This window comes from Rattus norvegicus, chromosome 3 (genome assembly GCF_021556685.1).
Source record: "Rattus norvegicus strain SHRSP/BbbUtx chromosome 3, alternate assembly SHRSP_T2T, whole genome shotgun sequence".
Lineage (NCBI taxonomy): Eukaryota > Metazoa > Chordata > Mammalia > Rodentia > Muridae > Rattus > Rattus norvegicus.
The window spans coordinates 43,360,520-43,388,361 of record NC_141536.1 but is presented as its reverse complement, the minus strand read 5'-3'; the positions used below and the strand labels follow the sequence as shown (position 1 = coordinate 43,388,361).

The following is a 27,842-nucleotide window of genomic DNA, read 5'->3' as shown; positions in this document are numbered from 1 at the left end:
GGGGGGGATTATCCCTGAGCTCACTGGCTGGTGGGCCTGGCCTACCTAATGAGCCCCAGGTCTGTGAGAAAATCCAAGGTGGGTGGTACATACCTAAGGTTGTCCTCTGACCTTCACATGAATGTGCACACACATACACGCCTCCAACATAGACACTCGAAACTGCCCAGCACAACCAATTCCGTTCATATTCCAGAAAGAGACATAGAAATTGACTGACACGTAGCTATTTAACAAAGCCCTCTTCAGGCCTATACCGAGAACATGCAGATTAGAGGAGAGCATAAGATGCCTTAGTATTTCCTGTTTTGTGTCTTTCTATTCTATACGGTATGTCCCCACTCTGCCATATCTCTCTCTCTCTCTCTCTCTCTCTCTCTCACACACACACACACACACACACACAATCATTGCTCCGTTTTGAAAACAGCAGCTCCGATGATATGTTTGGTGAAATATCTTAGCAACAATGTCAATGTTGCCCTCCTTCCAGCTAACCATATTAGCATTCCACTCTAATCATGGTTTCTCAAACATAAAACGGATTGCAAGTTATTTCCTTCATTCATGCTTCGAGTATGTCTCTGGGGGAAAAGCCCTCTTAACGTCGTGTAAAATGAACAGCAAAATTATGTTCACTAGCTATTCCTTTCTGTGTATCTAACTTGTGAGTGTGTGACTGAGCAAATGTTGACACAGAATCGGCATCCACACAAATTCAAATGAAATGTTCTGACAAACTGCTTTGATCAAATCGTGTGCCTTGTTATTCTGTAACAGAATCCCTTAACTTCTGTACTTGTGCATCTGTATTTAAAGTTCATCTTTATAGGACTGCCAAGCACACAGTTTGCTAGATAATGGCGGAATCTATTTTTCCTAAGAGTTTTTAAAGTCACACGCACAAAATGTTACATAACTAGTACTACTGTGTCCCTGCAGTAACACAGAAGGAGATGGGCAGACCCACAGCTCTAACCACTCAAGGACTCCCACAAAGGTGCAAACGTGTGTTCTTCGCCTGGTCATTTCCAGGGTGACACTGAGTAGGTCTGGTGGAGGACTGGCCAGGGTTAGGCTCACAGCACACCAGTTACACTGGAGCCCTTTCCTAGAACAATGAAGCGAGCTATGGATCTCACGCACGGCACTTGAAAAGCACAGGCGTCCTAGGCCTCCGGGACGACCGCCCTCCGCCCTCCTCCAATCTCTGAGCAAACACATGTCTTCCCAGACTGTTCACAGCAGTTGTCCTCCAGCAGTCTGCTAAGGGCATGCCTATTAAGTAGCTCTCCTCCCTCCCTTTGCACCAGATGGAGTGGCCAGGGTCAAGCTGGCCACACAGGCATGTCAACTAATGAGACAACACGTCCAAAGTCTGAAGGAAGAGTGTCAAGAGACAGAAAGGCAAAAAGCCCAGAATGGTACAAAACACACCATCAATGATAACAGCAAATATCTCTAACACGTTTAGTATGGTCCAAACATTGTTATAAGGACTTTTAAATGATTTACTCTTCCAAGAATCACCAACGGAGAGAATATTTGCCCGCTCCTTGGTATTGATGGGGAATTGGTTCCAATATCCCCACCGGGTCGTAGGGTGATTAAGTCCCTTATGGGAAGGGCACAGGATTTGCATACACACACCCTCTTGTACACTTTAAATCACAGCCAGATGTTATGCAGTACCTAATACAATGGAAATGCTATGTAAATCGGGGGGCATGCTGTATTATTTAAGGAATACAAGGCAGAACTCTGTGGTCAATGTTCATGTAATGGTTTCCTGATTTTTTTTTTTTTTTAAGTTCAGATTTTAAATATTCAACAGGTCGGCTCTGTAGTGTTTTCTTCCCCGTTTCAAGACACAAAACTGAAAGACGTTGAGGTTCAGCAGCTTAAGCTGGGAGTCAAACCTGAGTATCTTTAACCTTAGGGTCAGAGAAACAGGGTTAGTTTGCCTCTTCAGCTTAAGAACCACGTCCTCGCGCAAGGCCCTGGGTTCGGTCCCCAGCTCTGAAAAAAAGAACCAAAAAAAAAAAAAAAAAGAACCACGTCCTCTTTATGTAGTTCAGAGAGGGTTTCCTTCTGTGGATCTGGGACTCGAACCCAGGACCTTGAGCATGCTAGGCAAGCATTCTACCACTATGGCACCCCAGCCCTTACAGTAGTTCCTTACCCTCCCCATTCATAAACTATCTACCTCATTAGTGAACACAGGCATTCAGCACATCGTATAACAGCCTGCAGCGGGAGAATAACTTTCTCGTCGGGACCATGGTGTGTTCTCTAGAGAATTTGCTTTCTGGTTAACTATGTTTCACTTCCTGATTTCTTTAATACCTAAAAAAATCAAAATCTCATCCCCTTTCCCCAGCATCTTTCACGTCAAGACTCATGATATAAGCTTGAAGACTTTCGTGAGTACACTTTATTTTCTTTGCTGACAGCATCACTTCAAGGTCAAAGGCGCTACGTGGGGCTCCCTTTCAATCTCACCTGAGGCTGACATTCTCAAACAGAATGCATTATTACACCTGACTCGTCACCGCTGACGCAAATTATCTCTATTTATAGGCAAGAAAACTAAACATTCAAAGAAATAAGGCAACCTGTCCTGAGAAAACTATTAGGTGCCTTCAAACTTGGAACTGAGAGACTGCCTCGGGGGACTCTGCTTTTGGTTTGCTCATCTGGTTTTGTTCTCTGCACAGCCCGGACTGGCCTCCAACTTACAATCCTACTTCAGCCTGGCTGGAAGACAAGCGAGAAAAGCCCTTAACTCACTTCAATACGACGATACTTCCCTACATCAAAAGATATCTGATCTCCTGCTTGGAGAGCCCAGCCAGACACTGTAACAACTGAGAGGGCTCCTCAGAAGGAACGAGCCCTCCGGAGGCTCTGAGCTTCAGAACCCTGGAGCTGCAGATGCAGGTCAGGGATGGATGCAGCTCTGAGACCTCCACTCATATCAGCAGTGAACTCAGGCACAAAGCAGAGAAACAGAGTCGGTCACCTCAAAGACAGATTTGTAGTCACAGTCAGTTTTCACTGCAGAACTTAGAGAATTAGCATAGACTCCTTCGCTTAATCCAACCAAACATAAAGGGTGACTTAGATAAATCTTTTGAGGCTTTGTAATTCAAAACTAAACATAAGGCGTGTTTGTCTTGCTTAAAACTTGAGCTGGTGAGCTCTCAATAATTAAACACTCATTAAAATATTAAAGCAGCTACCAAACCGGAGAGAGAGAGGTAAACAGGCAGAACAAAGAAACACATTTTTATTATTGACAAAAAGTCATACAATACTGTGTCAAAGACCAGCTTAAATGCTTCTAAAGTCTTAGCTGAAGCCCCATAGGCAAGCCCTAAGTACAGAGCATGCATGTCTTTTGTCCAGGGTCACAGAGCTGGAAGCTATACAAACCCAGACAGTACGGTTTCAAACGCCCAGTGAACATACTGACAGTGCTGAATTCATACCTTAAAAAAAAAATCATAACTGAAGCATTAAAATGGGGCTTTCCTGGGGTTGGGGATTTAGCTCAGTGGTAGAGCGCTTGCCTAGCAAGCGCAAGGCCCTGGGTTCGGTCCCCAGCTCCGAAAAAAAGAAAAAAAAAAAAAAATGGGGCTTTCCTGATACTAGCAAAGAAAATCATTTAATTACAATGTTGGTAAGTCTTTCAACAAACCCATTTTCTAATATGTTGTTAGTAAGCCTGTCAATGTGTTATCTGTTTGAAGGATGTTACAGCAAAAATCAAAAAACAAACAAAAATTTTAAAACTACCTTAAAAAAATTCTTCTCGGGGTTGGGGATTTAGCTCAGTGGTAGAGCGCTTGCCTAGGAAGCGCAAGGCCCTGGGTTCGATCCCCAGCTCCGAAAAAAAGAACCAAAAAAAAAAAAAAAAAAAAAAAATTCTTCTCACCAAAGCATAAGCGCTTATAGGGAAATCCATTTCAGAACTGATTTGTAATATGTCTAGAAAGACAATAAAACTTTTATTTTTAGACAGGTTCTCATTGTATTGTCCAGAATGACCGGGAAATCTTTATGTGTGATAGCATGAGCTTTGAATGCATGTTGTTTCCAAGTGCTGGGGTTTCTGGCACGTGCTACCGCGAGGCTGCAACTTCATTGTTATCAACTATTGAAATGAATCAATGTACTTGCCAGACAGGGCATCATGGCAGCACAAGCCTTTAACCCCAGCACTCAGGAGGCTGAAGCAGGAGGACTGGGCGGTTCTCAAGTTCAGGATCAGCAACGCATAAGGGAAGTAAAGGGAAGAAAAGGAAATGCGGCGAAAACAAACTGTGGTAGGGGTAGAGTGGGGCACACTGGGAACGGAGAAGAACAGACTGAGAAGCCCTTCCCCAAGGCCCACAGAATAGGATTCGCCAAGAAACAAACCATCAGAGGAAAGGAAAGCAGGAGATACAGAGAAAGGTCTCAACTGCAAAAAGGTCCTAACTTAAAGCACTTCGATACACGTGTTACCTGCAGAATTGACACATTAGTAAAATTCACAACATACTTGAGACTAGGGAGAATCAGCAAAGAGCATGTTCATGCCACTTACATACATGACCACCAGGTCAGAATTTCTGGAAACAACTTGCAAAGGACATCAAGAGCTCGAAACGAATACATTTCTCCTAACGATTGACGACAGCCTGGGAACGTGCCTTCTCCAAGATTGAACGACTCATACAAAAGTATGTATCTTCCAGAGGGCTTAAACACACACACACACACACACACACACACACACACACACACACACAGACAGAGACAGAGACAGAGACAGAGAAAGGTCAGGGAAAAACCCCCAAAACCAGCAATAAACCCAAACAGTGCAGTAGTACAGCGGAATACTGAGCAGCTTTTGAAGACTAATGGGGTGTGTGTGTGTGTGTGTGTGTGTGTGTGTGTGTGTGTGTGTGTGTGTGTGTGTGTGTAAACCAAAAGAAAGTATCTTAGGTTTGTTTTTTTCCCTCCACCTTTAACAGATTTTCCCAATTGGACACTGCTCTAAAGACCCATATTTACTCTCGATTTTATTATTAAGGAGTCATTAAAAGAAAAGGTATCTTTGTTAAGACAAAGCCTCCCTCTGTAGCCCAAGCTGGCCTTGAACTCAGCCATCCTTCCTCCCCAGCCTCCAGAGACTGGGATTAAAAACTTGTACTGACGGGGGTTGGGGATTTAGCTCAGTGGTAGAGCACTTGCCTAGGAAGCACAAGGCCCTGGGTTCGGTCCCCAGCTCCGGAAAAAAAGAACCAAAAAAAAAAAACTTGTACTACCACACCTAGAAATGCCAAGTGAAATCAACGATGGCTGCATTCTGAATATAATTTTTAAAAACTATCTTAATCAACTTGTTTCATTTTTATAATTAAATGATGATGATGATGATGATGATGATGATGATGATGATGATGATGATGATAAAGTGAGGGCAGGCATGATGGAGAAGTTTGACCAGACCTGATGACCTGAGTTCAATCCCCAGTGATGGAAAATTACATCTCAGAAATTTCCCTCGGACTTCCACAGGTATGGCTTAGCATAGAGCATACACAAAAAGGAGTAAAAATGAAAGAACCCCTTAAAGCAGTATGTGTTAAAAACTATCTCTAAAACAGATTAAATAAAACCTTGATAAAAGTATCTTTTTTAATTGGATAGTTTATGTATTTACATTTCAAATGTTATCCCTTTCCCTGTTCCACCCCTCTCCCATCCCCCTTCCCTACCTCTATGAGAGTTTCCCCCCTCCCACCTCAATACCCTGGCACTCCCCTATACTGGGGAAATGAGCCTTCACAAGACCAAGGACTTCTCTTCCTATTGATGTCTGACAAAGCCATCCTCTGCTACATATGCAGCTGGAGCCATGGGTCCCTCCATGTGTACTCTTCAGTTGGTGGTTTAGTCCCTGGGAGCTCTATGGGGGATCTGGTTGGTTGACATTGTTTTTCTTCCTTGTAGGGTTGCAAACCCCTTCAGCTCCTTCAATCCTTTCTCTAACTCCTACATTGGGGGTCCCCATGCTCAGTCCAATGGTAAGCTGCAAGCATCCTCATATGTATCAGCAGCGAGGCTCTCAAGAGACACCCATATCTGGGCTCCTGTCAGCAAGTACTTCTTGGCATCAGCAATAGTGACTGGGTTTGGTGGCTGCATATGGGATGGATGCCCAGGTGGGCAGTCTCTGGATGACCTTTCCTTCAGTCTCTGCTCCATTCTTTGTATTTCATCCCGTAAGTATTTGTTCCCCCTTCTAAGAAGGACTGAATCATACACATTTTGGTCTTCCTTCTTCTTGAGCTTCATATAAGGTTTTGGGCTAATATCCACATTTCACTGAGTGTATACTATGTGTATTCTTTTGTGACTGGGTTACCTCACTCAGGATGATATTTTCTAGTCCCATCCATTTGCCTAAGAATTTCATGAAGTCATTGTTTTTAATAGCTGAGTAGTACTCCATTGTGTATATGTACCACATTTTCTGTATCCATTCCTCTGTTGAAGGACATCTGGGTTCTTTCCAGCTTCTGGCTATTTATAAAAAGGCTGCTATGCATAGTGGAGCATGTGTTTTCGTTATATGTTGGAGCATCTTTTGGGTGTATGCCCAGGAGTGATATAGCTGGGTCCTCAGGTAGTACTATGTCCAATTTTCTAAGGAACCGACAGACTGATTTCCAGCTTGCAATCCCATTAACAATGGAGGAGTGTTCCTCTTTCTCCACATCCTCACCAGCATCTGCTGTCACCTGAGTTTTTGATCTGACCTCAAGCTCTATTACAGAGCAATCTTTATAAAAAACTGCATGGTATTGGTACAGAGACAGACAGATAGATCAATGGGATATAACTGAATACCCAGAAATGAACCCACACACCTATGGTCACTTGATCTTGGACAAAGGAGCTAAAACCATCCAGTGAAAAAAACAGCATTTTCAACAAATGGTGCTGGTTCAACTGGCAGTCAGCATGTAGAAGAATGTAAATTGGCCCATTCTTATTTCCTTGTAAAAAGCTCAAGTCCAAGTGGATCAAGGACCTTTGTATAAGACCAGATACACTGAAACTAGTAGAAGAAAAAGTGGGTAAGGGCCTCGAACACATAGGCACTGGGGAAAGTTTCCTGAACAAAACTTCAATGGCTTGCTCTAAGATCAAGAATTGACAAATGGGACCTAACAAAACTGCAAAGCTTCTGTAAAGCAAAGGACACTGTCATTAGGACAAAACAGCAACCAACAGATTGAGAAAAGATCTTTGCCAATTCTACATCCAATGGAGGGACTAATATCCAATATATAAAGAACTCAAAAAGTTAGACTCCAGAGAGCCAAATAACATTGTTAAAAAATGAGCTACAGGGGTTGGGGATTTAGCTCAGTGGTAGAGCGCTTGCCTAGCAAGCGCAAGGCCCTGGGTTCGGTCCACAGCTCCGAAAAGAAAAAAGAAAAAAAAAATGAGCTACAGAGCTAAACAAAGAATTCCCAGTTGAGAAATATCGAATGGCTGAGAAGCACCTAAAGAAATGTTCAACATCCTTAGTCATCAGGGAAATGCAAATCAAAACAACCCTGAGATTCCACCTCACACCAGTCAGAATGGCTAAGATCAAAGTATCTTGTGATAAATCTGTGTAGGAATTTAATGGACAGCAGTTTTATTTTTCTTTAATAGTACACAGAATAGTGGTGTGTTTTATCATCAGTGAGTTACAGCATTACACTTTAAGAACAAGTGAATGTTAGGGGCACTTAACTCTTCACTGAAGTTGTTACGTGAGACATGCTAACATGAGACATGTTTAGAGATGAGACTCTGAGAATCAGGCAGACAACTCAGGCTCAACAGCCATGTGTGACCCAAGTGCACAGTCCTTGTTAGTGTATAACACAGTTCTAAGAAGGGACCCCTGAGAGCTTTCTATCTCTCTACACCACATGCAGACACAGCTAGAAGGCTGCCTTCCACCAACCAAAAACACCCCTCGCCATACCCTGACATGCTGGGTACCTGATCTCAGATTTTCAGCTCCCAACACTGAAAGAACATAGTCCATGGGTTTTTTTTTTGTTTTGTTTTGTTTTGTTTTTGCTTTTTTTTGTTTTTGTTTTTTTAGCCACCCCATCAAAGATGCTCTGCTGTGGTGGCTATAGCAGATAAGGAAACGCACGATCAAAAATCCAAATATTTTTCCGCATCTGGTACTTGGGAAAAATATTTCCTGAAATAAACTACAGCTATCTGAAAACCATCCTTCTGGAGAGACAAAGCCCCCATGAAGAGTGCACTGCTGTCCAAACTGCTCAGGTGGGAAAGCGTGGCCCAGCACAACCAATCAGCTGTAACTCCCACATGTATCCTTAACCTAAAGTTCGCAGTCAAGCTCCTGACCTTGCTGGTCAGCCAGTTCCATGATTACAAAAACTCCAGATGATCCCAGCACCTGTGTCTGGATGCGCTCAACTGCCTATAACGCCAGCTCCAAGGCATGTGACACTTCTGTCTTACGTGCCCTGGGACAGGCTTTGTGTGTCAAATCTAACAGCCTCCATGCTCTCACACCACCTTAAATACGGGCAACCCTTGGCTGGAACCTTAAGAGTGAAGAATGAAAATGAGCTGGCGAGATTCTTGTTTGATTTTGTCCCCAGACTCTGATGGAAACTGGTAAGCTCTAATCATCCTACAGTAAACATTGGCCCACCTCAATCTCTCCTCTCAGAAACTTCTGGCCAGTAGATGAGGTGAATCAAGTTCTCCACAGTTTTTGGAATAGAAATAAAACCTAGGAATCCTCTCCCCAAAATGCAAACAGTTCACATGAAAACTAAAATATGGAGATCTTGTGGGATCACACAGCACACTGATGAAGCTCTTAGCAGTCTTTTTTTTTTTTTTTTTTAAACAGAAAAGCATCTTTCATGGGGGAAAAAACTGAAATGAAATTCAATTTGGTTAACAAAAACAAATATGTTTAACTGAGTTTCTAATTCCTCCTTCCCTATTGAGGTTAAGCTTCCTTTCCCACATGTACACATCCAGCAGGGACTCCAGAAAAAGCATAGAGAGCTTTGCTTCAGCCTTTATGATGATGCTAGCAGGAAGTGTCTTCCTGGAGGTCTCCCTGGCCATATGGAGTGGGAGGGTCTGGGCGACCCTTCCCTTTCCCTCTGAGCCCAGAGCTTGCTCTAAGAATGCATCACACAGCAAACAGGGACCGTGGCGCACATATATAGCTGTCCAACACAGGGTGAATGTCCACACTTGCTCCCATCCTCTTATGATGTGCTCCTGTATTTCCGGAAAGCAACCAGAGCATGGAGGCCAAAGGTCTTCCAAAAGTACACCTTCATGAGTGAAGATGTGTTAGAATAAAGTCTTTTTATTTTTAAGATTTACTTAGCTGTCTTCAAAAGAGGGCATCAGATCCCATCACAGATGGTTGTGAGCCACCATGTGGTTGCTGGGATTTGAACTCAGGACCTCTGGAAGAGCAGTCGGTGCTCTTAACCACTGAGCCATCTCTCCAGCCCAGAATAAAGTCTTATAGACTATATTTAGAAATCTACCCTCAGGCTGGAGAGGAGAGATCTGCTTGGCATCTCCTGAAATAACTTTTGCAAGGGAAGATGTCTTCTGGTTTAGAAAGATACAACCTAAGTACTTAATAAAGGTTAAATGTGGGGCTGGGGATTTAGCTCAGTGGTAGAGTGCTTACCTAGGAAGCGCAAGGTCCCCAGCTCCGAAAAAAAGAACCAAAAATAAATAAATAAATAAATAAATAATAATAATAATAATAATAATAATAATAAAGGTTAAAGGTGAAAAATACAGGAAAATAAACTCCTAAGTCTAAACTCCATACAGTAACAACTGAGAGCTTATCAGTTACATTGTGGAGGAATAAAGATGGGAGACAAACTCTTATTAACCTATATTAGTAGACGCCATATCTAGGAAATCATCAAAAGAAGCTTCCAGAATACCATTCTTTGTCTGAGATCCATTCTGACTTCTCTTTAACTTCTAGATGGGGAACAAGAATTTTATTTGAAGCCCAGTATAATGGCTGTACTTATTAGCATTTCTATTACCGTAAAGCAACATGACTAAAAGCAACCTGGGGAGGAAAGGGTTTATTTTCATCAGACATTCTAGGTAACAGTCCTTCATTGAGCAAAGTCAGGGCACGAACCAAAGTAGAAGCCATAGAGAAATGCTTCCTATGGGCTTGTTCTCCATGGTTTGCTCAGCCTGCTTTTTCATACAATATAGGTTCACCAGCCCAGAGGTGAACCTTGGCTCTCCCTCATCAATTATCAATCAAGAAAAATCACCACAGACTTGCCTACAGGCCAATAGGGTGGGGGCATTCTCTCAATGGAGGTTCCCCCTTTCCAAATGACTCTAACTTATGTCAAGTTGACATAAGCCAGAACAAGTAACCCACATCTACAGTCCCAGTGTTTGTGAGGCAGAGACAGGAAAATTGCAAGTTGAGCTACCTAACAAGTTTACGGGCAGCCTGGTCTGAAGCTCTTCTGTTCTTTAAGCTGCCACAGTTTCCTCAAGAAAGAACAGGCGCAATGAAGATCTAGCAGAAACTATGTATGTATCCAGCGAGGTAGAAAGAGCTTGATTTAAACTTGACATTATCTTGTAAGGAAGTTATGCCCCAGTGTCAGTTATTCCAGAGATGATCAAGCTGAGGTCTGAATTTGTGATCGCTAACTCCAGTGTCTGGTTTTTGTTTCACTGCAGACTGTGCGTGTGCGTGCGTGTGTGTGTGTGTGTGTGTGTGTGTGTGTGTGTGTGTGTGTGTGTCTGAAGACAACAAAGAAAACCACTGAGGCTCGAATCCAGCAAGCCCCGAGGAACAAGGCTGCCCCGGCTCCATTCTGTTTGTAAATTGGAGACTGATATTTTGAACAATCATCCAAATGTTCTGGTAAAGAGGAATGCATTAGCTTTAGAAGGAATTGTTTCTGGTTATTATGTTGCTTGAAAAATAATAGTTTTGTAGTCTCCTAACAGAAGATACCGAATAGCCACATGTCAACAATACGGTCTCCGCACCAAATCCCTAAATAATAGTGCGCAGCCGGCGAACTTGGGCAATGGAGCACGGGGTAACCCAAAGCAGCTTCGTATTTCCTGGATAAAACAAAGCGGCATTTATATGGAGGCGTTTTTTGGAAGGTACCACTGAAAGCCGGAACGAGGCCTGGAATGGCTTAAAATACCACGTTTAACAATCACACCAATAGCTTTTGGACTTTGGGGAGGACAACAGCTTCCTTTTGTTTCGAATTCAGAGTGATGGAACAAATGCAAAACAAAAAAATATTAATGTGGTACACACAAAGGCTTAGACACTATCCTCCGCCTTAATTAACGTTACAGATGTATTCAGCTAACCACCTGGGCTTTACTGAGGGAAAGGGTGAAGGCCAGAGCTTCTCAGTAAGTTGTTCCAAACTAAGCCCACTTCCTTAACACACACACACACACACACACACACACACACACACGCACACATGCACACACACACATGCATACACAGAATACTACAATAAAAGTTTATCTTTGCTCTTCTGTCTCAATTTCACACAGGTTCGGATAAGCAGGAGAGCAAGGTATGGCCTGACTATGCATCAAGATGGACAAACTGCCTAGAGAAGGGACACAAGCAGGGAGTTTCCAGTCCCCTTCTGAGCAAGGCAAGGGATCTTGTCTAATACTTCCATAAGGAGACCAAAATCTACATTAAACAAAAAAACCCACAGTATCCACTGTGAATGTTAATTATATTAGATATCAGATAAAAGTAGGTTTCATTTCTTGACAGCAGGAAGAAAAACAGCAAAAGCTGAGCTGAGCCATCGGCTTGCTGTGAGTGCTGGCCATTATCATGAGCTGCACTCACCAGTTTGAAGGGCCAAACCTGAGAGACCTTCTCAATGACGCTGACTTAAGAATCCTCCATTGCGTGTGTGCTGGTGGGAGGCAGAGTCCACCCTGCCCCATAAACACTAAGGAACTCACATACACTCCTGAGCTCTGTTGCGGTGAGAACCCAGGCATGTGAGCCAGGTTTGGCTGGCTTACAAGCACTTGCCAGTTTCCACCTCTCCCTGCCTAACCCTACAGCCTAGCCTCTCTTCCAGACGAACCTTTATGTCTATTCTCTACTGTGTTAGAAAAAAGAAACACAGGATGTTTACGGAGGTCAAAGAAAACACAGGATACTACAATGTCTGTGAAGCACGGGGTGAAGACATCAACGAATGAGCCCTAATGTAAACTGTCGGCAATACACTTCTTCTTATTCAGTCAAGTCTTGAGTCCTTCAATAAAATTTTATTATTTATTCTGATATAAAGCTTGCACATATTTTTAAAGATTTTTGCTGTCACAACATGGAACATGATTCCTTTCTCTATGGGAAAGAGGCCGGCTTGCCCTGGTGGTTCAGTGTGCACTCTACACTCTAGTAAGGTTCAACTCTAGCATCAGACACTCCTGACTACAGAGTATAGATAGCAGTTAGCTATTTAATGACAGTTTAGGAGAGCCCCATGAAAATCATATGGTAAGATCGGTCAAAGGAATTAAGAGACACGGTAGCGGGTGACAAACCCCTCTGAAGAGCTTTGAGATAAAAGATGGCACCTCGTGTGCTTGTTTTAAATCAAGGCTCTCGCATGGAAACAACCAAAAGGGTGTCTTAGTCTGACACACCCTTCTACTGTGGCTAAATACTGACTGCTACAGTTACATTTCTATGTAGTGTATGTGTGCATCTGGGCATGTGCACACGTGCTTGAGAATGAGGGAGCACACGCACACACGCGCGCGCGCACACACACACACACACACACACACACACGCATGTCCATGGGGATCTACACATATGGAGGAGACGAGAGGACAGCCCCAGAACGTGGGTCCGAGGAATCAAATGCAAGTCATTCTTCAAGCTTGGTGGCAAATACTTCACGAGCAGAGCCATCTTGCCAGCCCTTAATTTATTTTTGCTCCCACAGACCTAGTTCAAGGTCAAGAGACAGATGTGGCTCGTGAAAAAAACCTCAACAAGGACAAAGAGAACATGTACCCCACCCCCAAAAAAAAAAGTTTTGGAAATTTCATTTCCCAATATGCCTCCCTACAGTCCAGTAACTGACACCTTTTACCCATCTATATGCATAGATTAAAAACATGTAATTATTTTTCAAAAGATTTTTTGCTAGAGGTCACGCAAAAAGGCTTTAATCTCATGGACTACATATAACTTGAGCCTCACCACTTGCTAAATTTTTTTCCAGAGGGTTTGAGGTTGACAACATAGAACACGTTCTTTAGGGGACAGAAGTTGAAAGCAGAGCTCTTCAGTGCTCCTGGGACAGGGCTGGGGATAAAGCTCAGCTGCTCACTAGTGACTTGGACACTTGGTTGTGGGTGTGAGGAAGAACCACCACTATTTAGGCAGCTGTGGGGGCACAGGACTGTAATCCTAGCAAAGGGGGGCAAAGGCAGGAACAGCCTAAAGTTGAGGACAGGCCAGGCTGCATGGAGAAACTTTGCCTCAGAAACGACCCCAAAAAGGAAACAAATTAAAAAGCACTCTTCTTTCCAAATTTCTGAAAAACACTTAGTTTCTTTTGAGGAATACTAACTCAGTCTCTCTGTTTTCCAAATTCTCAAACTATGCTCAGCATAAAGTCAAAACCAAACAAATTAGAGAAAAGTCTACAAAGGATGTGAAAAGCTCGACTCAGTCTTTTAAACAACTATTTCCTCAATTTTATAACAATGAGCTCAAGTACATGAGTATTTCCTTCTGTCCTTGCAATAAAGATTGCCTTTAATTGGGAACAGCATTGCAAACCATTCCCATACCGAAGGTGAAGTTGTTACCCAGTCCCTCAAGTGTCTTGGACCCACTAGCATTAACTTACTGAGAGGCTCAGCTAGGACTCACTTCGAAGATGAGAGCTGGCAGAGACCTCAACATAGGAGTTGTCAGATTCCAAGTATTTACCCAACTTTTCTCACCTAACTGCATCTGGATGTAAAATTCCAACAACCGCTTTGTTCCCAACACAAGGCAACCAGGTTGTAGTTACAAGAAAAAGACCCCAACCATACAGAGGCTTTACACAAAATGTTCCCATTACGTTTTCAAGCTGGTTTGGCCTAGTGAAATCCCAGGAGCGTGGAGACTATCATAAAGACAGAGCCTAGACAGAGCAGTAGTTACTCTTAAAAGGCCAAAGGGAGACCTAAACCTGAGTCCCATGTTTTGAAACTGGAAACCTTTTTAAAGGCTAAGTGTGCTTGCCTCCCCGCCTGCCTGGAGGCACAGGTGCTAGGTGTCATTTAAACTGCTATCCCCCACCATCCTGGCACTGTGATAGAGGAGGGTCTTTGCTGAGAGATTTTGTTACTCCATGGGGAATTTGGCTTGAAGACCCCGGTCCTGGGAGGGAGGGGGTACCTGTTTGCTTGGCTGCTCCACCACAACAGACAGCTTAGTTCCTGCTAAAAATTACAAAGGCTTCCTCGGAAGGCAACAAAAAAGTCTCTAAAATTTGTATCAGATGAGCCAAAACTTTGGGAAAAAAATTTTAACTGCTTTCAAAAAACTAATGAGAAAGACATTTTGGCCCTGACCCAGCAGAGGATGAATGTGCCCCTGGAAAGAAAGGATATGAAGTAAAATTTCACCATAGTAACAATTCTAATTAATTATTCAAAGCTAGGGGTTGGTTCTCTAAGGTTATGAGCTAACTATGCGGCCTTCTGCTTTCTTCTCTTCTTTCTGTTTACCCAGGCATTAATAAGAAGTGCAAAACGGAGTCCTAACAGCAAGCAACCTTGTCCCAAAGGCTCCCCTTCTGAGGTGAGCTTGCCACTTTGCAGGCTTGGTCTAAGGAACAATAAGTAGAAATCTTATCTAGGCCCCACATAACCATAATATTCAGAGGTCTACTGAGTCCCTCATAGAAGCATGGAAACAAATTAACAATATATATGACCTTTTGGATTAAAAATAAACTGAAACTAGGGACGCTTCAGTGCTTATTAAGTGTGTACTTCTTCATAGTTTAACAGAAAGGAAAACTGAACTATTACTTGACATTAAGTGATTTTAAAAGGTGCCCCTTGCCAACAAGAGCAGATGTCACCTGAGTTTAAAGAGTTTAGGAACTGCTGCTGGTCAGTTAACTGTGGATACAAGTGCACGATGAGCAGACTTTCTCTTAGAGAAAATCCAGGAACCTGGAATGCTAGACTGACTGATGACAGAACAACCTCAGAGGAGGTGACCACATGGAATGTGGTACTGCTAGGGTCACGGTGGCCAAATATGCGCCAGAACACTGCAGGCGGCACAAAGCCAAGCCAAACTGAGCCGCTCTCCTCACACTGGGTAGCATCTGGCATCAAGTGGGGCTACACACCTGTTAGGAATAAAATCTGATGCTCTAAAACACAAGAACCCGCCAGGCAACAGTTGGCCAAGCATAAAGCTCAACTCCATGTGGGACAAGGGAAAGGGCTTTCTAGAAATCAAATTCCTATCACAACTGCTATCCTTCAATGTCTTTAACCTTACTTCTGGATCAAGAGGAGTTATTAAAATTAAGAACCACTCATCCTCGGTGCAAAACTCAAAATTAACTTCCGACGCCGTTTCTCGCTTTTAAAAACTGAATAATTTTCTTAAAAAATTAGAGGGGAGGGGGTTGGCTGGAGAGATGCCTCAGCAGTTTAGATACAGGATGCTCCTCCAGAGGACCCAGGTTCAATTCCCAACACCCACATGGTTGCTCACAACTGTCTGTAACTCCAGTCCCAGAATATCCTATACCCTCATGCAGACAAACAATGCAGGCAAAACACCATTGAACATTAAATAAAAGTAAATATTACAAATAAAACAGCAAGAACACCACACACACACACACACACACACACACACACACACACACACACACACAAAATCACTGAGAAAAACAGATTCTTCACAGCTTCCTGGACGATGTTTGTGTTGAGCCTCTCTGCACCAACATAGCCTGAGGTGGTGGGATCTCACACCCAGCACTGCCCACCATAATAGCTCAACTCAGTGCACATACCTGCTTCCTTCTTGCTTCCCTTTACTCCCTCTCGGCTCTTCTTCAGCACAGCCTTCAACATTTTCAACACTCTTTTGTCTCTAGAGAGAAAAAGAAAGGGGTTAAAGGCAGTCAAAACGGGGAGCGCCTTTGCATGTTGACTCCACGTGCAATCCACGCTCAGAAAAGATCCCCTAGGTTACTGAGGTACCTTAAGATTTGTATTACTGGGGCTGGGGATTTAGCTCAGTGGTAGAGCGCTTACCTAGGAAGCGCAAGGCCCTGGGTTCGGTCCCCAGCTCCGGAAAAAAAAAAAAAAAAAAGAACCAAAAAAGATTTGTATTACTTTCCTATGAATAAACATGTGGTGGGAAACAGTAGTAGAGACACAAGGAATGCTTTATAACTCTCAGTGAAGACATCAGAAGTTCACTGTCTTGTTGTAAAAGTTACAACAGCCACATGCAGTGCATTCCCAACATTCCTCGGTCTAATTAGGGTTAGGAGGCTAAACCTGGGCCCAGCACTAGTAGTGGTAAGACATCTGGCCTGGTGATCTACTTTGCCATTCTCTCTCTCTCTCTCTCTCTCTCTCTCTCTCTCTCTCTCTCTCTCTCTCTCTCACACACACACACACACACACACACACACACACACACACACAAAGAAAACATGAAGCCACGTGATTAGAAGAAATGTTTTACAGGTGCCACTAATTATAAACCACGAAAACCATTTTGGAAGGTTACTGGTTTGGAACGTACCTCGCAAGCATTTGCAAACTAAATACAGATGGAGCACATTTTAACCCTGATGCCAGGTGGCCCAATTAAACAGTGCATACTCCCGTGCATTTTTACTATATATAGTTATGACTTTGGGAAGGAGATGTGGCTGTGGATTGCTGCTGAGTTCTTAAAAAAAAAAAAAAAGAACCAACTGCATTTTGCATGGGGGTGACACCGAGTTTGTTAAAACAACACAATGGCCCAGGATTAAGAGGAAACTGGAAACCATCTCTACCAGAGACAATGGGGCTATTGTTTCCTCGTGTCGCTGATGCGCCAGGGAGAAGGCAGAAGGCAGGCAAGCAGCTCCAAAACCAACAAGGGTGGGGGAAGGGGAGGGACAAGAGGAGCTGGTGTGAGAAACTTCCATCAGGAGAGAAATCCAAACCTGCCTCCCTAACTTGAAAGCTCAGGTGGCCTCAGTGTGGCAAGCTATATCTCAGCAATCAGAGTGAAGCGGTTTTGTGGGGCCCTTAGAGAAGGATAAGGAGTCTCAGTGTGCTGCCATTCACAGAGCCACAACATAAGCAAACAGAGTGACCTTTCTTATCATGTGGTCCAAGGCCGTATTTATTTTTCCAAGCCTTTGTTTTACCAACGAAGAAACAGAGGCTTGACTCCACCCACGGGTCACTTATCTAATTAACAGCAGGGCCTGAGTCTGAATGTGCAATTGCAGCAGCTCCGCCTCCCTCAGCGGGCCCCGCCTCCCTCAGCGGGCCCCGCCTCCCTCAGCAAGCTCCGCCTCCCTTAGCGGGCTCAGCGTCCCCCTCAGCTGGCTTACAAGCCTTTCCTCTCAGATCAGTGAAAGCTTTGGGTAAACAGACAAAACTGAAGGACATTAGGAAGCTAACATCTAGAAAGCCATAGTGATTATTAGAGTTAAATCTCTTTTTATAAACAAGCCTTTACACACAAAAGGGGCGTGGCTCAGGCCGGATCCTGCCTTTGAAATGCCTCTCGAATCTGCATAGAATCTTAACAGATGGGGCCCAGTGGAACCACAAGTTTGTCCTGACAGCCATGCTTTTTAAAAAATGTAAAGTGATATGGTATTTTTAAAAGGCCACAAAGACTATACATGGTGGCACACAGATGTAATCATAGTAGTCAGGAACCGGAGGCAGGAGGATCACCAGCTTCTGTTTGTTTTAATTTAAAGAAGGGAAAAGCAAAAATAAAACAAACAGGTGCCTAATAGGCACACAAATCCTCTTCTTCAAATCCACTGTGGAGAGCTGTTATTCAGTGAAGATCACATACTTTAAGAGAGAAAATGTGCACGATGGCTTATGCCTTTGGTCCAGCACACAGGTGTAATGCCCAAAATCAACCTGTAAACCCAACCCGACCAGGAATTAGGTTAACTGCCTGGAATGCTGGGAATTGTAGTTCTTAGGAAATAGTCTCATGGGGGAAAAAATGGTGGCCTGTAGATTTGTGCTCAGAAGTTCCTACAGCACGTGGCTTCTCAGGCCATTCTCACAGGGTAAATTTTCAGGAATGGGCCTGACCAAAGTCCAATTCTTGGTCAGTATTTGATACTTAATAAATGCTTGCTTCAAGTTTGGCCCAAATGGTGGAGCTGGTTTTTCTAGCAAGTAGAAGGATCAACAACCCGATCTGTGGCCTACACAGTGAATTCCAGGACAGACAAGGTTACACAGAGAAACCCTGTATTGGAAAAAAACGAAACAAAACAAAACAAATGACACCAGCCATAAGCTTGTCCTAGGCCCCTCACGCATGCTGTGGTGATTCTCGGAGAGGCCTGTGCTTGATCCTCTGGCCATCTCAGGCCTCATCATGTCCACAAAGCTGCCCTTACTAGGCCACCAGGTCATTCTTAATTTGCAGCAGAACTACCATGCTACAGAGCAAGGTCTAGGTGACACTGATTCCTGGCACCTCGTCCCAGACATCCTGCTGACCTGTGTCGGGAGCTCAGCTGTTCCTTAGGATAGTCACATCTTCTATGTCAGCCGTGTTGGGTATTAAGAAGCTATCAAATATCTACTGTAAGCTTTTCTCCTAGGTTCCCACTCTCTCGTGACAGCTGACCTGGGGGAAAGTTCAAAGCAATGATAAAAGCTGTTGAGACAACGGCATGGAGAAATGGATGATGCCGGAGAACAAAATAAGTATCCTGCCACTACCACAGTATGTATGTGTGTGTGTGTGCGCGCACACACACACACACACACACACACACACACACACACACACACGAATGAACGAAAGACTTCCCAGCAAGGTAAATTCTGAAACCAACAAAAATCCAACTAAATCATGCAAAATCATTTGTGGTCTAAAATCCATGAGGCATGGCCAAAGAGAAGGGGGGGAAAAGCCCTAACAACAAACCAAGCTAACACGGCATTCCTCAGAAGGTCAGCTGGCACACTTGACTGCACCTGGGTCTTCATATACACACCTACATGCAGCTCTGAAAATGGACACCATTGCCTCAAGAACCGAGTACTAGTAAATGGCAACACGACAGAAGCCCCTCCCCCTCCCAGTCATTCCACTGTCATCAGGGAGCACCTTCTAACCTGGCTCCTTTCTTTGCCCACCATCATCGAGCAAAAGGCACTGATCCAGTCACACAATGGTCTGACATGCTGGCAGGCATGATTCTGGGAGTAAGTTAGTAAGTGGTTATTCTGGGTTTAAACAAAAGCTCTCGTACGTGAGCTTTGTTTTAATGGATGCCACTTTGCCAAGTCCCATCCATTCTGCAGAGCAGTGAGTTTCTTGACTCTAAGTACAAGATCAAGATCAAGGTTAAAGTCAGGAGACTCTTTGATGGCAAAGGCGCCAGGAGGCAGGTGCTCTGAGAATGCACCCTCTCTTAGCCACACAGTTCCTTCCCAGTGAGCATCCATTGTCACCTCCCTCAGACACTGTGACCACTGACTCGTCATGAACAAGAACCAAATACAGATGACATAGATCCCCCACCTCCAGACACAGAAATCAGACTCAACTGAAGAAAGCCCAGCACACTGAAAAGAAAGCGCCAGAAGCTTTCAGGTTATTCTGGCACAGCCCCACACGCTGCCAGGACTTATGAACAAGTAATATATAAGCCAAGTCCATTTTAACTGCAAATATCATCCTAGACACCAAAGGAACGGGTGCAGCTGGCCAAATAGCAGCCCTCAATTTCTGCCTGGTAAAACTGGAGCTCCCATGGCAGAACGTGGAACAAATTTACCAGTTAGACTCCTTTAATATCAGCACTCGGGAGGCAAAGGCAGGTGGATCCAAGAAAGTCCAAGAAAGTCTGAGGCAAGCCTGGTCTACAGAGTGATTTCCAGGACAGCCAGGGCTACATAGAGAAACCCTACAGGGGAAGGGGCCCTTTTTGAGGTGCACACCTGTTAACCTCAGCACTTGCAAGACTGAGGTAGAAGAATCACCATGAGTCTGAGACCATCCTAGGCCAATGAGTGACACCTTGTCTCAAATGAAGAGGAGAGGGTGACATATTTCAAAGCCGTGCTTGACAGCTCACAGCTATAAGGTTATCGAGCTGGGAGCCTGAAGCAAGAGAACCGTAAGTTTGAGACCTATCTAGACTGTATAGTAAGACCCTGAAAGCAGAGACAGAGAGAGATTTCACAGTACAACTTTAAGTTAGATGCTTTTGATCTGGGGCGTAGCACAGTGGTAGAATACCGGCCCAATATGCTTAAGACTCTGGATTCTATCCCTAGCACCACAGAGAAGGAAGGAAGGAAGGAAGGAAGGAAGGAAGGAAGGAAGACAGACACTAGGTGAATAAATAATTTTGAGAAAGAGAATGTAGGGCAAGAGTATGATCTCTTTCTTTCTTTCCTTTTGTTTCTTTTCTTTTCTTTCTTTTTTTTTTTTTTTTTTTTTTTTTTTTTTTTTTTTTTTTTTTTTTTTTTTTGCCTCCTACAAGGTGTCATGACTGATACTTCAGTAACAGATTGACAGGAGAAAAGGTCTTATTCGACCTGAACATATTCCCAAATGAAGGCAGGAAAATGGAGTTTTTAATGCTTAAGCTTGGTATTGACCAATAACAGCAAACCCTGAGGACCACAGTAAGTTCTATTTGTGGAGTCTTCCTGGTCCCCTATGGGCCAAGATCTCTAGAATGGGGGTCTTAGTGGCCTACTGTAAGGTAAGACAGGTAGAAAACTCCTTTACAGCCATGCAGGAATGTCTTGCAAGACAGCTAGCTGCTCATTGTCCCTTCGTGCTCCTACTGCTGTCATTTGGCGAGGTATCTAGATTTTAAGACACCATGTTTCAAGGTCCAAGAAAGGAACTGGGAAGTCTTTAGGCACCTGAGTTATAGTCCCTGGACGTCTGAGTTTCCCAGACACTACAGATTCATCTTTTAAACATCCTGGGGGGCTGGTGGGATGGCACAGTAGGTAATGCACTTGCTATATAAGCAGAAAGAGTCGATGAGCTCGAGTCATCAGAAACCACAGAAATCCAGGAGAGCCAGACGAGTAGCATGTGTGTGTGTGTGTGTGTGTGTGTGTGTGTGTGTGTATGTATTTTATATTTATATATATATATATATATATATATATATATATATATATATAGAGAGAGAGAGAGAGAGAGAGAGAGAGAGAGAGAGAGATACACAATACAAGGAGGAAAGGAGCTGGAGATCTGAAGAACGCTTTGACATCGGATATGGAGACTCAGAGTTTGAAGATTGCCCAGCTGGATTTGGGTCTTGTTTGGCCCGGTATTTTCTCACTATGATGTTTTGGAATGGTAATGTATATCCTGTAATGTTTGAGGTATGGGTTCTGCTTTTTGATTTTGGCTTTATAGGGGATTACAGTTAAGTGATTGAATGAATCTCAGAAGAGACTTTGAACTTTGGACTTTTAACATTGTTGAGACTACTATAAACTATGGAGATGTTTGAAGTTGGACTAAATGTATTTTGTATTATGCTATGTTTAGGTATGGCCCCCACAGGCTCATGTATTTGAACAAGCCTATGGGGTCCAGAGAGTTTGAATATGTTTGCCCCAGGGAATGGCACTATTAGGAGTTGTAGGCATGGCCTTGTTGGAGAAAGTGTGTCACTGTGGGTATGTGGCCACTGAGACCCTTCTAGCCACCTGGAAAACAGTCTTTGCCTGTTTGCCTTCAGGAGCAGGATGTAGAACTCTCGGCTCCTCTAGCCTTCCTGGATGCTGCCATGCTTCCTAACATAATAATAATGGACTGAACCTCAGAAACTGTAAGGTAACCCCAATTAAATATTTGCCCTTGTAACAGTTGCCTTGGTCATGGTGTCTCTTCACAGCAATAAAACCCTAACTAACACACTGTAGTATGATGGGAGTCGGAGAAAGGAGACTCTCTGGAAGGTCATGGCCAACTAGTCTGTTGTCTGTAGTAATGCAGAAGGTGAACTAACAGCATAGATACACAGTCACACACACGCATGCACATCATCTATGCATGCAAGTAAGTGCACACATAAAAAGAAACTAACAAAACGTACCAAAAGCCTCTCCAAGTTAAACTAATCAGCAAAGAGCTCCCTTTTGGTATTTCTCCATTAGCACATCAAGTCTTTGGGGACAGACACAGTCCTTTGTGTCATACTGCAGGAATTTTGCAGTACGTGGTACATGACCACCTTGACATAGAACAGAACACCCTAGGAAATCAAAGAGAAATTTTCAGAAGAAGGTAAAAAATCTATCACAGTTGTCAATCACTACACATCATGGACTAATATTAGCTATAAAGGGCTTGCTTCTATAGGGGCATGCATGCTGTTTATGCAGCAATGAGACAACCTCCTGGCAGAGGGCAGGGACAGTGTTTATTCTTTAACAGATACAATCAGAAGCCAGAACACAGGCTCCGCTGTTCTCAGTATTTGTTGACAGATTTAACCAGGCTCAGATGAACACATGAGCTATCCCCCCCCCCCCAAATCAAGCAATTAACCAACATTTATAGCAGTTTAAAATGGACAGAGAACATTCCGCCATACTCTCGCTTGCAAGGAATGCATCAAAACTCACTGAAATCCTGGATGTCAGGCGATGAGATACTTGCAAAGAATATGGTACATTTCCTAATATCCCTCATGTCTACACCTGAATTAACCTGAGAATGTCAGGCCAGTTATTCCCAACTCCTAAACTCTCATGCTGTACAAGATCAAAGAGCATCTCCTTCCAACCCACCTAATCCACTCAAAGCAAAACTCTCTGAAGAAGCTTCCTGTCTATGGTCAAAATCAAGTGCAGCTGAAGAGATGGCTCAGTGGTTGCGGGCACTTGTCGCTCTTGCAGAAGGCCTGGGCTTGGCTAGCTGGAATCCCAGTTCTAGGGGATCTAATACCCTCTTCTGGACTTGTGAACAACAGGTATGCAAGAGGTGCACATAAATATCTGAAGGTAAGACATACATACATTCATTCATATAACAGATAAAAATGTAAAACCATAAATAAAAAAATAAATGAAACAAGATGAATACTATCTACAAATGAAATACAGCAGATCACAGTACATGTAAGTATTAGGAGCCATTTTACTTCAGAGAGGTGAGACCTCAGAAACAGCCTTCATGTTAGTAACTCAAGTTTTTGAAGCTCGTTCAGTTCTGACTTGTATTGGGGAGGCTGTATGGGCTTATCTATCTATGTGTTAGCCATACTCAGTGTTTATCAAAAGAAAGGAGAGGTAGCAGTAGGCCAGCAGCAACCTACAAGATAATAAATACAGAATAATGCAAACAGGAGACGACAAAGCAGAAGAGAGACCACAGGAAGAGGTCTGCTAGTGGTCTGGGAATCCATGAGAAGTGTTCTGAAGGCAAGAACACCACCTACATCAACTGAGAAGAATCAGGAGGTTGGGGAAGCTCAACTCTTGAGGAATGGATACTTAAAATACCAGAATTGCCTCCTCCACCCAAACAAGGGAACCACCAATCCTTATAATATAGCTATGAACAAGTAAGAGAACTTCTCTAGGATCCAGAGACTTCACACAAAAAGCATTAAGGCAACCAGAAAGGATTTGGGACAATAAAGAAGTGGCTTGTTTTTTTTTTCCCCCTCAACATACACAGTTGGAAAATATGCAAAGTAGGCCGTATTCTCTATAACACAAAGGCCTTCACCTTTATTCTACAAACTGAATCTCCAATTTTAGTATTACTTACTTGACTATAAATCTGATTCACCTTTTTAGAAAAAGATTTAAAATTTACGACATTAAAAGCTAAGCAAACGTATACTCGTAATATGAATTTTTTAAAGTTTCAAGGCATGAATTTAAACTCAAATGTTTAACAAAACTAGAGAAGGGGAGATGTTTCAGTGGCTAAGAGCACTTGATACATAAACATGAGGAAGGACGTGAGTTCAAATCCCCCATTCCTACATAAAGGAGCTGGTGTGACCCTACACTTCTTCAACCACAACACTTCAAGAGGCAGAAACGGAAGGGTCACTGGAACTGGCTGGCTGCCTGCCGAGCCCTGTTCTCAAAGGAACAGGACAGAAAGTCATAGATCAGGACACTCAAGGTTCTTCTTTAGCATCAACCTGTGTGCTTGCACCTGCACACATGCACTCGGTGAAATCACCTGCAACACTATTAAATATCCAATCCTCCTCAGTATTAGGATTTCAAGTTGCTGGAAAATGGCTACGTTCACTTTGTTTAGAGAGACTTTGTATCTCATCCTGACAGCTACTTGTCCAAAGACAACTTCACTTTTGGAGGTAAGGATGGCTATTCCACTTCCTTCGGTGCACAATAGCTTTTTCCTATTAGCTGCGAAGGAGTCTGCTCAGTCCAGCTTTCAACAATGCCTTCTCCGGCAATGGCTGCACATCCCATTTCCGCTGATATATTTTTGTTGATAGAAAGAGAAATACCCGACCACGCAAATTCCCCACAGCACTCAGGGTTCTTTTACACTAGGCAAATGTTTTCAAGCAAATAATTAAAGCTATTAGAGAACCAACGGTACAGTGATTGGCAAGTCTCTCCCCAGGTTTGACTTATTTAAACATTCTTCCGGGACCAGGTACTAACTCCCAAATTTATGGCCAGAGTTCTCGGGTTCACACATGAAAAACAGATCTGCCTGTCCGGCAGCCTGACAAGTACTGGGTGCAAGAAGACTTTGCTTTGGTATTTCAAATATGCGCACAAGACGGATCAGGGCAATGACAGAGGAGCCAAAGTCTGAAATCAATGCATTCTTCCTCAAACCAAGAGACGTTCAGCTCTAGAAATAACCAAGGGTTGCATTCCTGCGAGGCCAGTACAAGGGTGGAGCTCCTGTCCTGCAGAAAACTCTGGCTTGTTCCCAAGATGTCCTCCCTAAGCAAATCTCACCTTCACGAAGGTGGCAGGATGCTCCTACCCAGAACAGCAGCAGCCTTATCACTTTTCCAGGGACATCAAGGTCTATTAGAGAGAGCAAGCCAATGCAAACTCCACCCTAGAATCTCCGTCTTCCCAGGCCTGCCTTGCCCCACAGGCTAACACAGCCTGCATTATCAGACCCTTCTCTCTCTCTCTCTCTCTCTCTCTCTCTCTCTCTCTCTCTCCTTCCCCACATGGAGAGGTTTAATGAGAGAAGAAGAGTAGAAGAGGGGAGGAACAAAGGCTGGCCATGAGCATGTGGAGGGAAGGGGGAGGGGATGGGGCGAGAAGGAACAGGGAAGAGGGCACCAGAGCAGAGAAGAGTGAAGGCAAGAGAGCCAAACTCTTAAAGAAGCAGCACATGTTTTCTCATCTCAACATCAACAATACTTCTGAAGGGGCATGATGTAACTCTTGGGGTTTTTTTTGTTTTTTTTTTTTTTTAAAGAGTATCATTTGTGACGCTAGAGAGATAGCTCAGTAGTTAAGAGTACTTGCTACTCTTACAGAGGACCTGGGTTAGGTCCCTAGCACACATGTCAGACATCTAACAACCGCCCATAACTCCAGGTCCAGAGGACCCAAGACACCCTCTTTTATTTCAGTAGGTAGCCACATGCTCATACACATACACACATAAATAACAAAAAAAAAAAAAGAAAGAAAGAAAGAAAGAAAGAAAGAAAGAAAGAAAGAAAGAAAAACTAGGGGTTGTGGATTTAGCTCAATGGTAGAGCACTTGCCTAGCAAGCTCAAGGCCCTGGGTTCGGTCCCCAGCTCCAGAAAAAGAAAAAAAGAAAAAAAAAAAGCGTGTAAAAAAATGAAAAAACTATCATTTTTTATGAAGTTAGTAAATTAAATATGCTCATTTAAAATGCAATGGGGGACTGGCTCTGGATCTCTGAGATCAACACGTTGCAGAAATGGGGGTTATAACCAGATTTTTTCAACAAAAGAAGGAACAGTGAGCTGAGGCTGGGCCTAGGTTGGGCAAGATGAGTACTCTGAAGTAAACAGCAATGACAGAGGCCTCACAGCAAAGGTCTGGCCTCTCCCCTCCTTCCTCCTGCTCTCCAGTCTTCCCCCAAGTCAGTCATAGATGCCAGGATCCTTTCCCAAGGTGGATAACAGAAACTAGAGACCCTCCTCCGTAAAGCAAGCCATAAAGTCTGGCATCATATATCCCCACCTTCCTATGAAGGAGCTGGCCATAAAGTCACTCTACGGCCTACTTTGTCTCAACGTCTGTTAAATATATGTTCCAGGGATCCTACCCAGCTGGAGCTGGGAGAGAGGAATTCTACACAGAGTCCAAGAAGGAAATGAACATAAAGGCCTCCTGGGTGCTCCTCCTGGGTGCTCCTCCTTAGTCTGCTTCCAGTAGATCAGCCTCTATAGTCAATCCACAGTCCAATCCACAGCTCTGCAGTTCATCTTCAGACTTACGCATAAAAATGGACAGTTCTCACTGAAGTTAGGGGACTGTAATTCTGAAGGACCTTGTGACTCAGAATGCTCTGTTATTCTCCTGTACTAGCTACTGTGGTGTTTTTTAAAACCCTAAGGGGTTCTACCTGTGCTCTTAAGTTCCTATCTCCCAGCTTCTCGTTTGTTGAGGGATATGTTACATATATCCCCAAGTATCTGCCCTGCGCCAACCTTCAGGGGCAAAAAAGTCGAGTATACTCCAATGGAGAAGAAAAGCAGCAATGTTAACAAGCATGTCGGGAAGCTTAACACCTCTATTTCTCTATAAAGAAAGAAAGTGAGAAAGGTACAAGGATGGCCCTGTGGAGGAGGGGAAGATGAGCATGAGATCAAAGGACAGCTGATGAGCTCTAGTCACCTGGCATAGGCAGAAGGTGGGGGCGGGGGGGAGAGCACACTCCCGCCTTGGATGCTCAGCCCAGCACAGGGGCTAAGCACCAAGTGAGAGCACCTCCATGTGCAATCAAAGCTGCACAGGGAGAGATTGGAGAGCTAAGGGAGATAATGGAGAACTAAGGCAAGGCAGCCACAGAGGGAAAAAATCACAGAGATCAAAAAACAAATGCTGTAAGAACAAGCAGATACGGAAGTTGAAGGGAACCTGGCTGTTTTAAAGGGATTTTAAATGTTGGATCTGTAACTATTCCAAATGATGCTTAAAACCCACAGGACTGGTGAAGGTGGAGCCGGAACTTGACCCCAGAAATGTCTTGAAGAGAGCTTCCTTAAAAAATCTTCAACAGATAAGAAAGTGGGATTATGGGACGTTAAAGAGAGCACAGGTAGAAGCCCTGAATTAAAGACGACTTTAAAAGAAGATGGAGCTATAGCAGTTAGAGATCCAGCCACACTGGTCTTGGGGAATGCCGACATCAACGTGGGGTCCCAGCGGTCACGAGACCAAAAGCTCCAGAAGCACCTGAGGCTTGAACAGGAACCATAGTCTTGAATGAGGTCTCAGCACCCCTCACAGAGCTTTG

General features: G+C 43.7%; 1 protein-coding gene across 4 annotated transcripts in view; it reads right to left on the bottom strand.

The window, feature by feature from the left end:
• Window positions 1-27,842, bottom strand: part of Tanc1 (tetratricopeptide repeat, ankyrin repeat and coiled-coil containing 1) — a 236,546-nt gene that overhangs the window by 130,532 nt on the left and 78,172 nt on the right. For all 4 annotated transcript variants that reach the window (XM_087651651.1, NM_001002854.2, NM_001431670.1 and 1 more), the window contains 1 exon segment: window positions 16,194-16,273. In XM_087651651.1, the coding sequence (XP_087507777.1) occupies window positions 16,194-16,254 (61 nt within the window). In that variant the 5' untranslated portion in view covers window positions 16,255-16,273.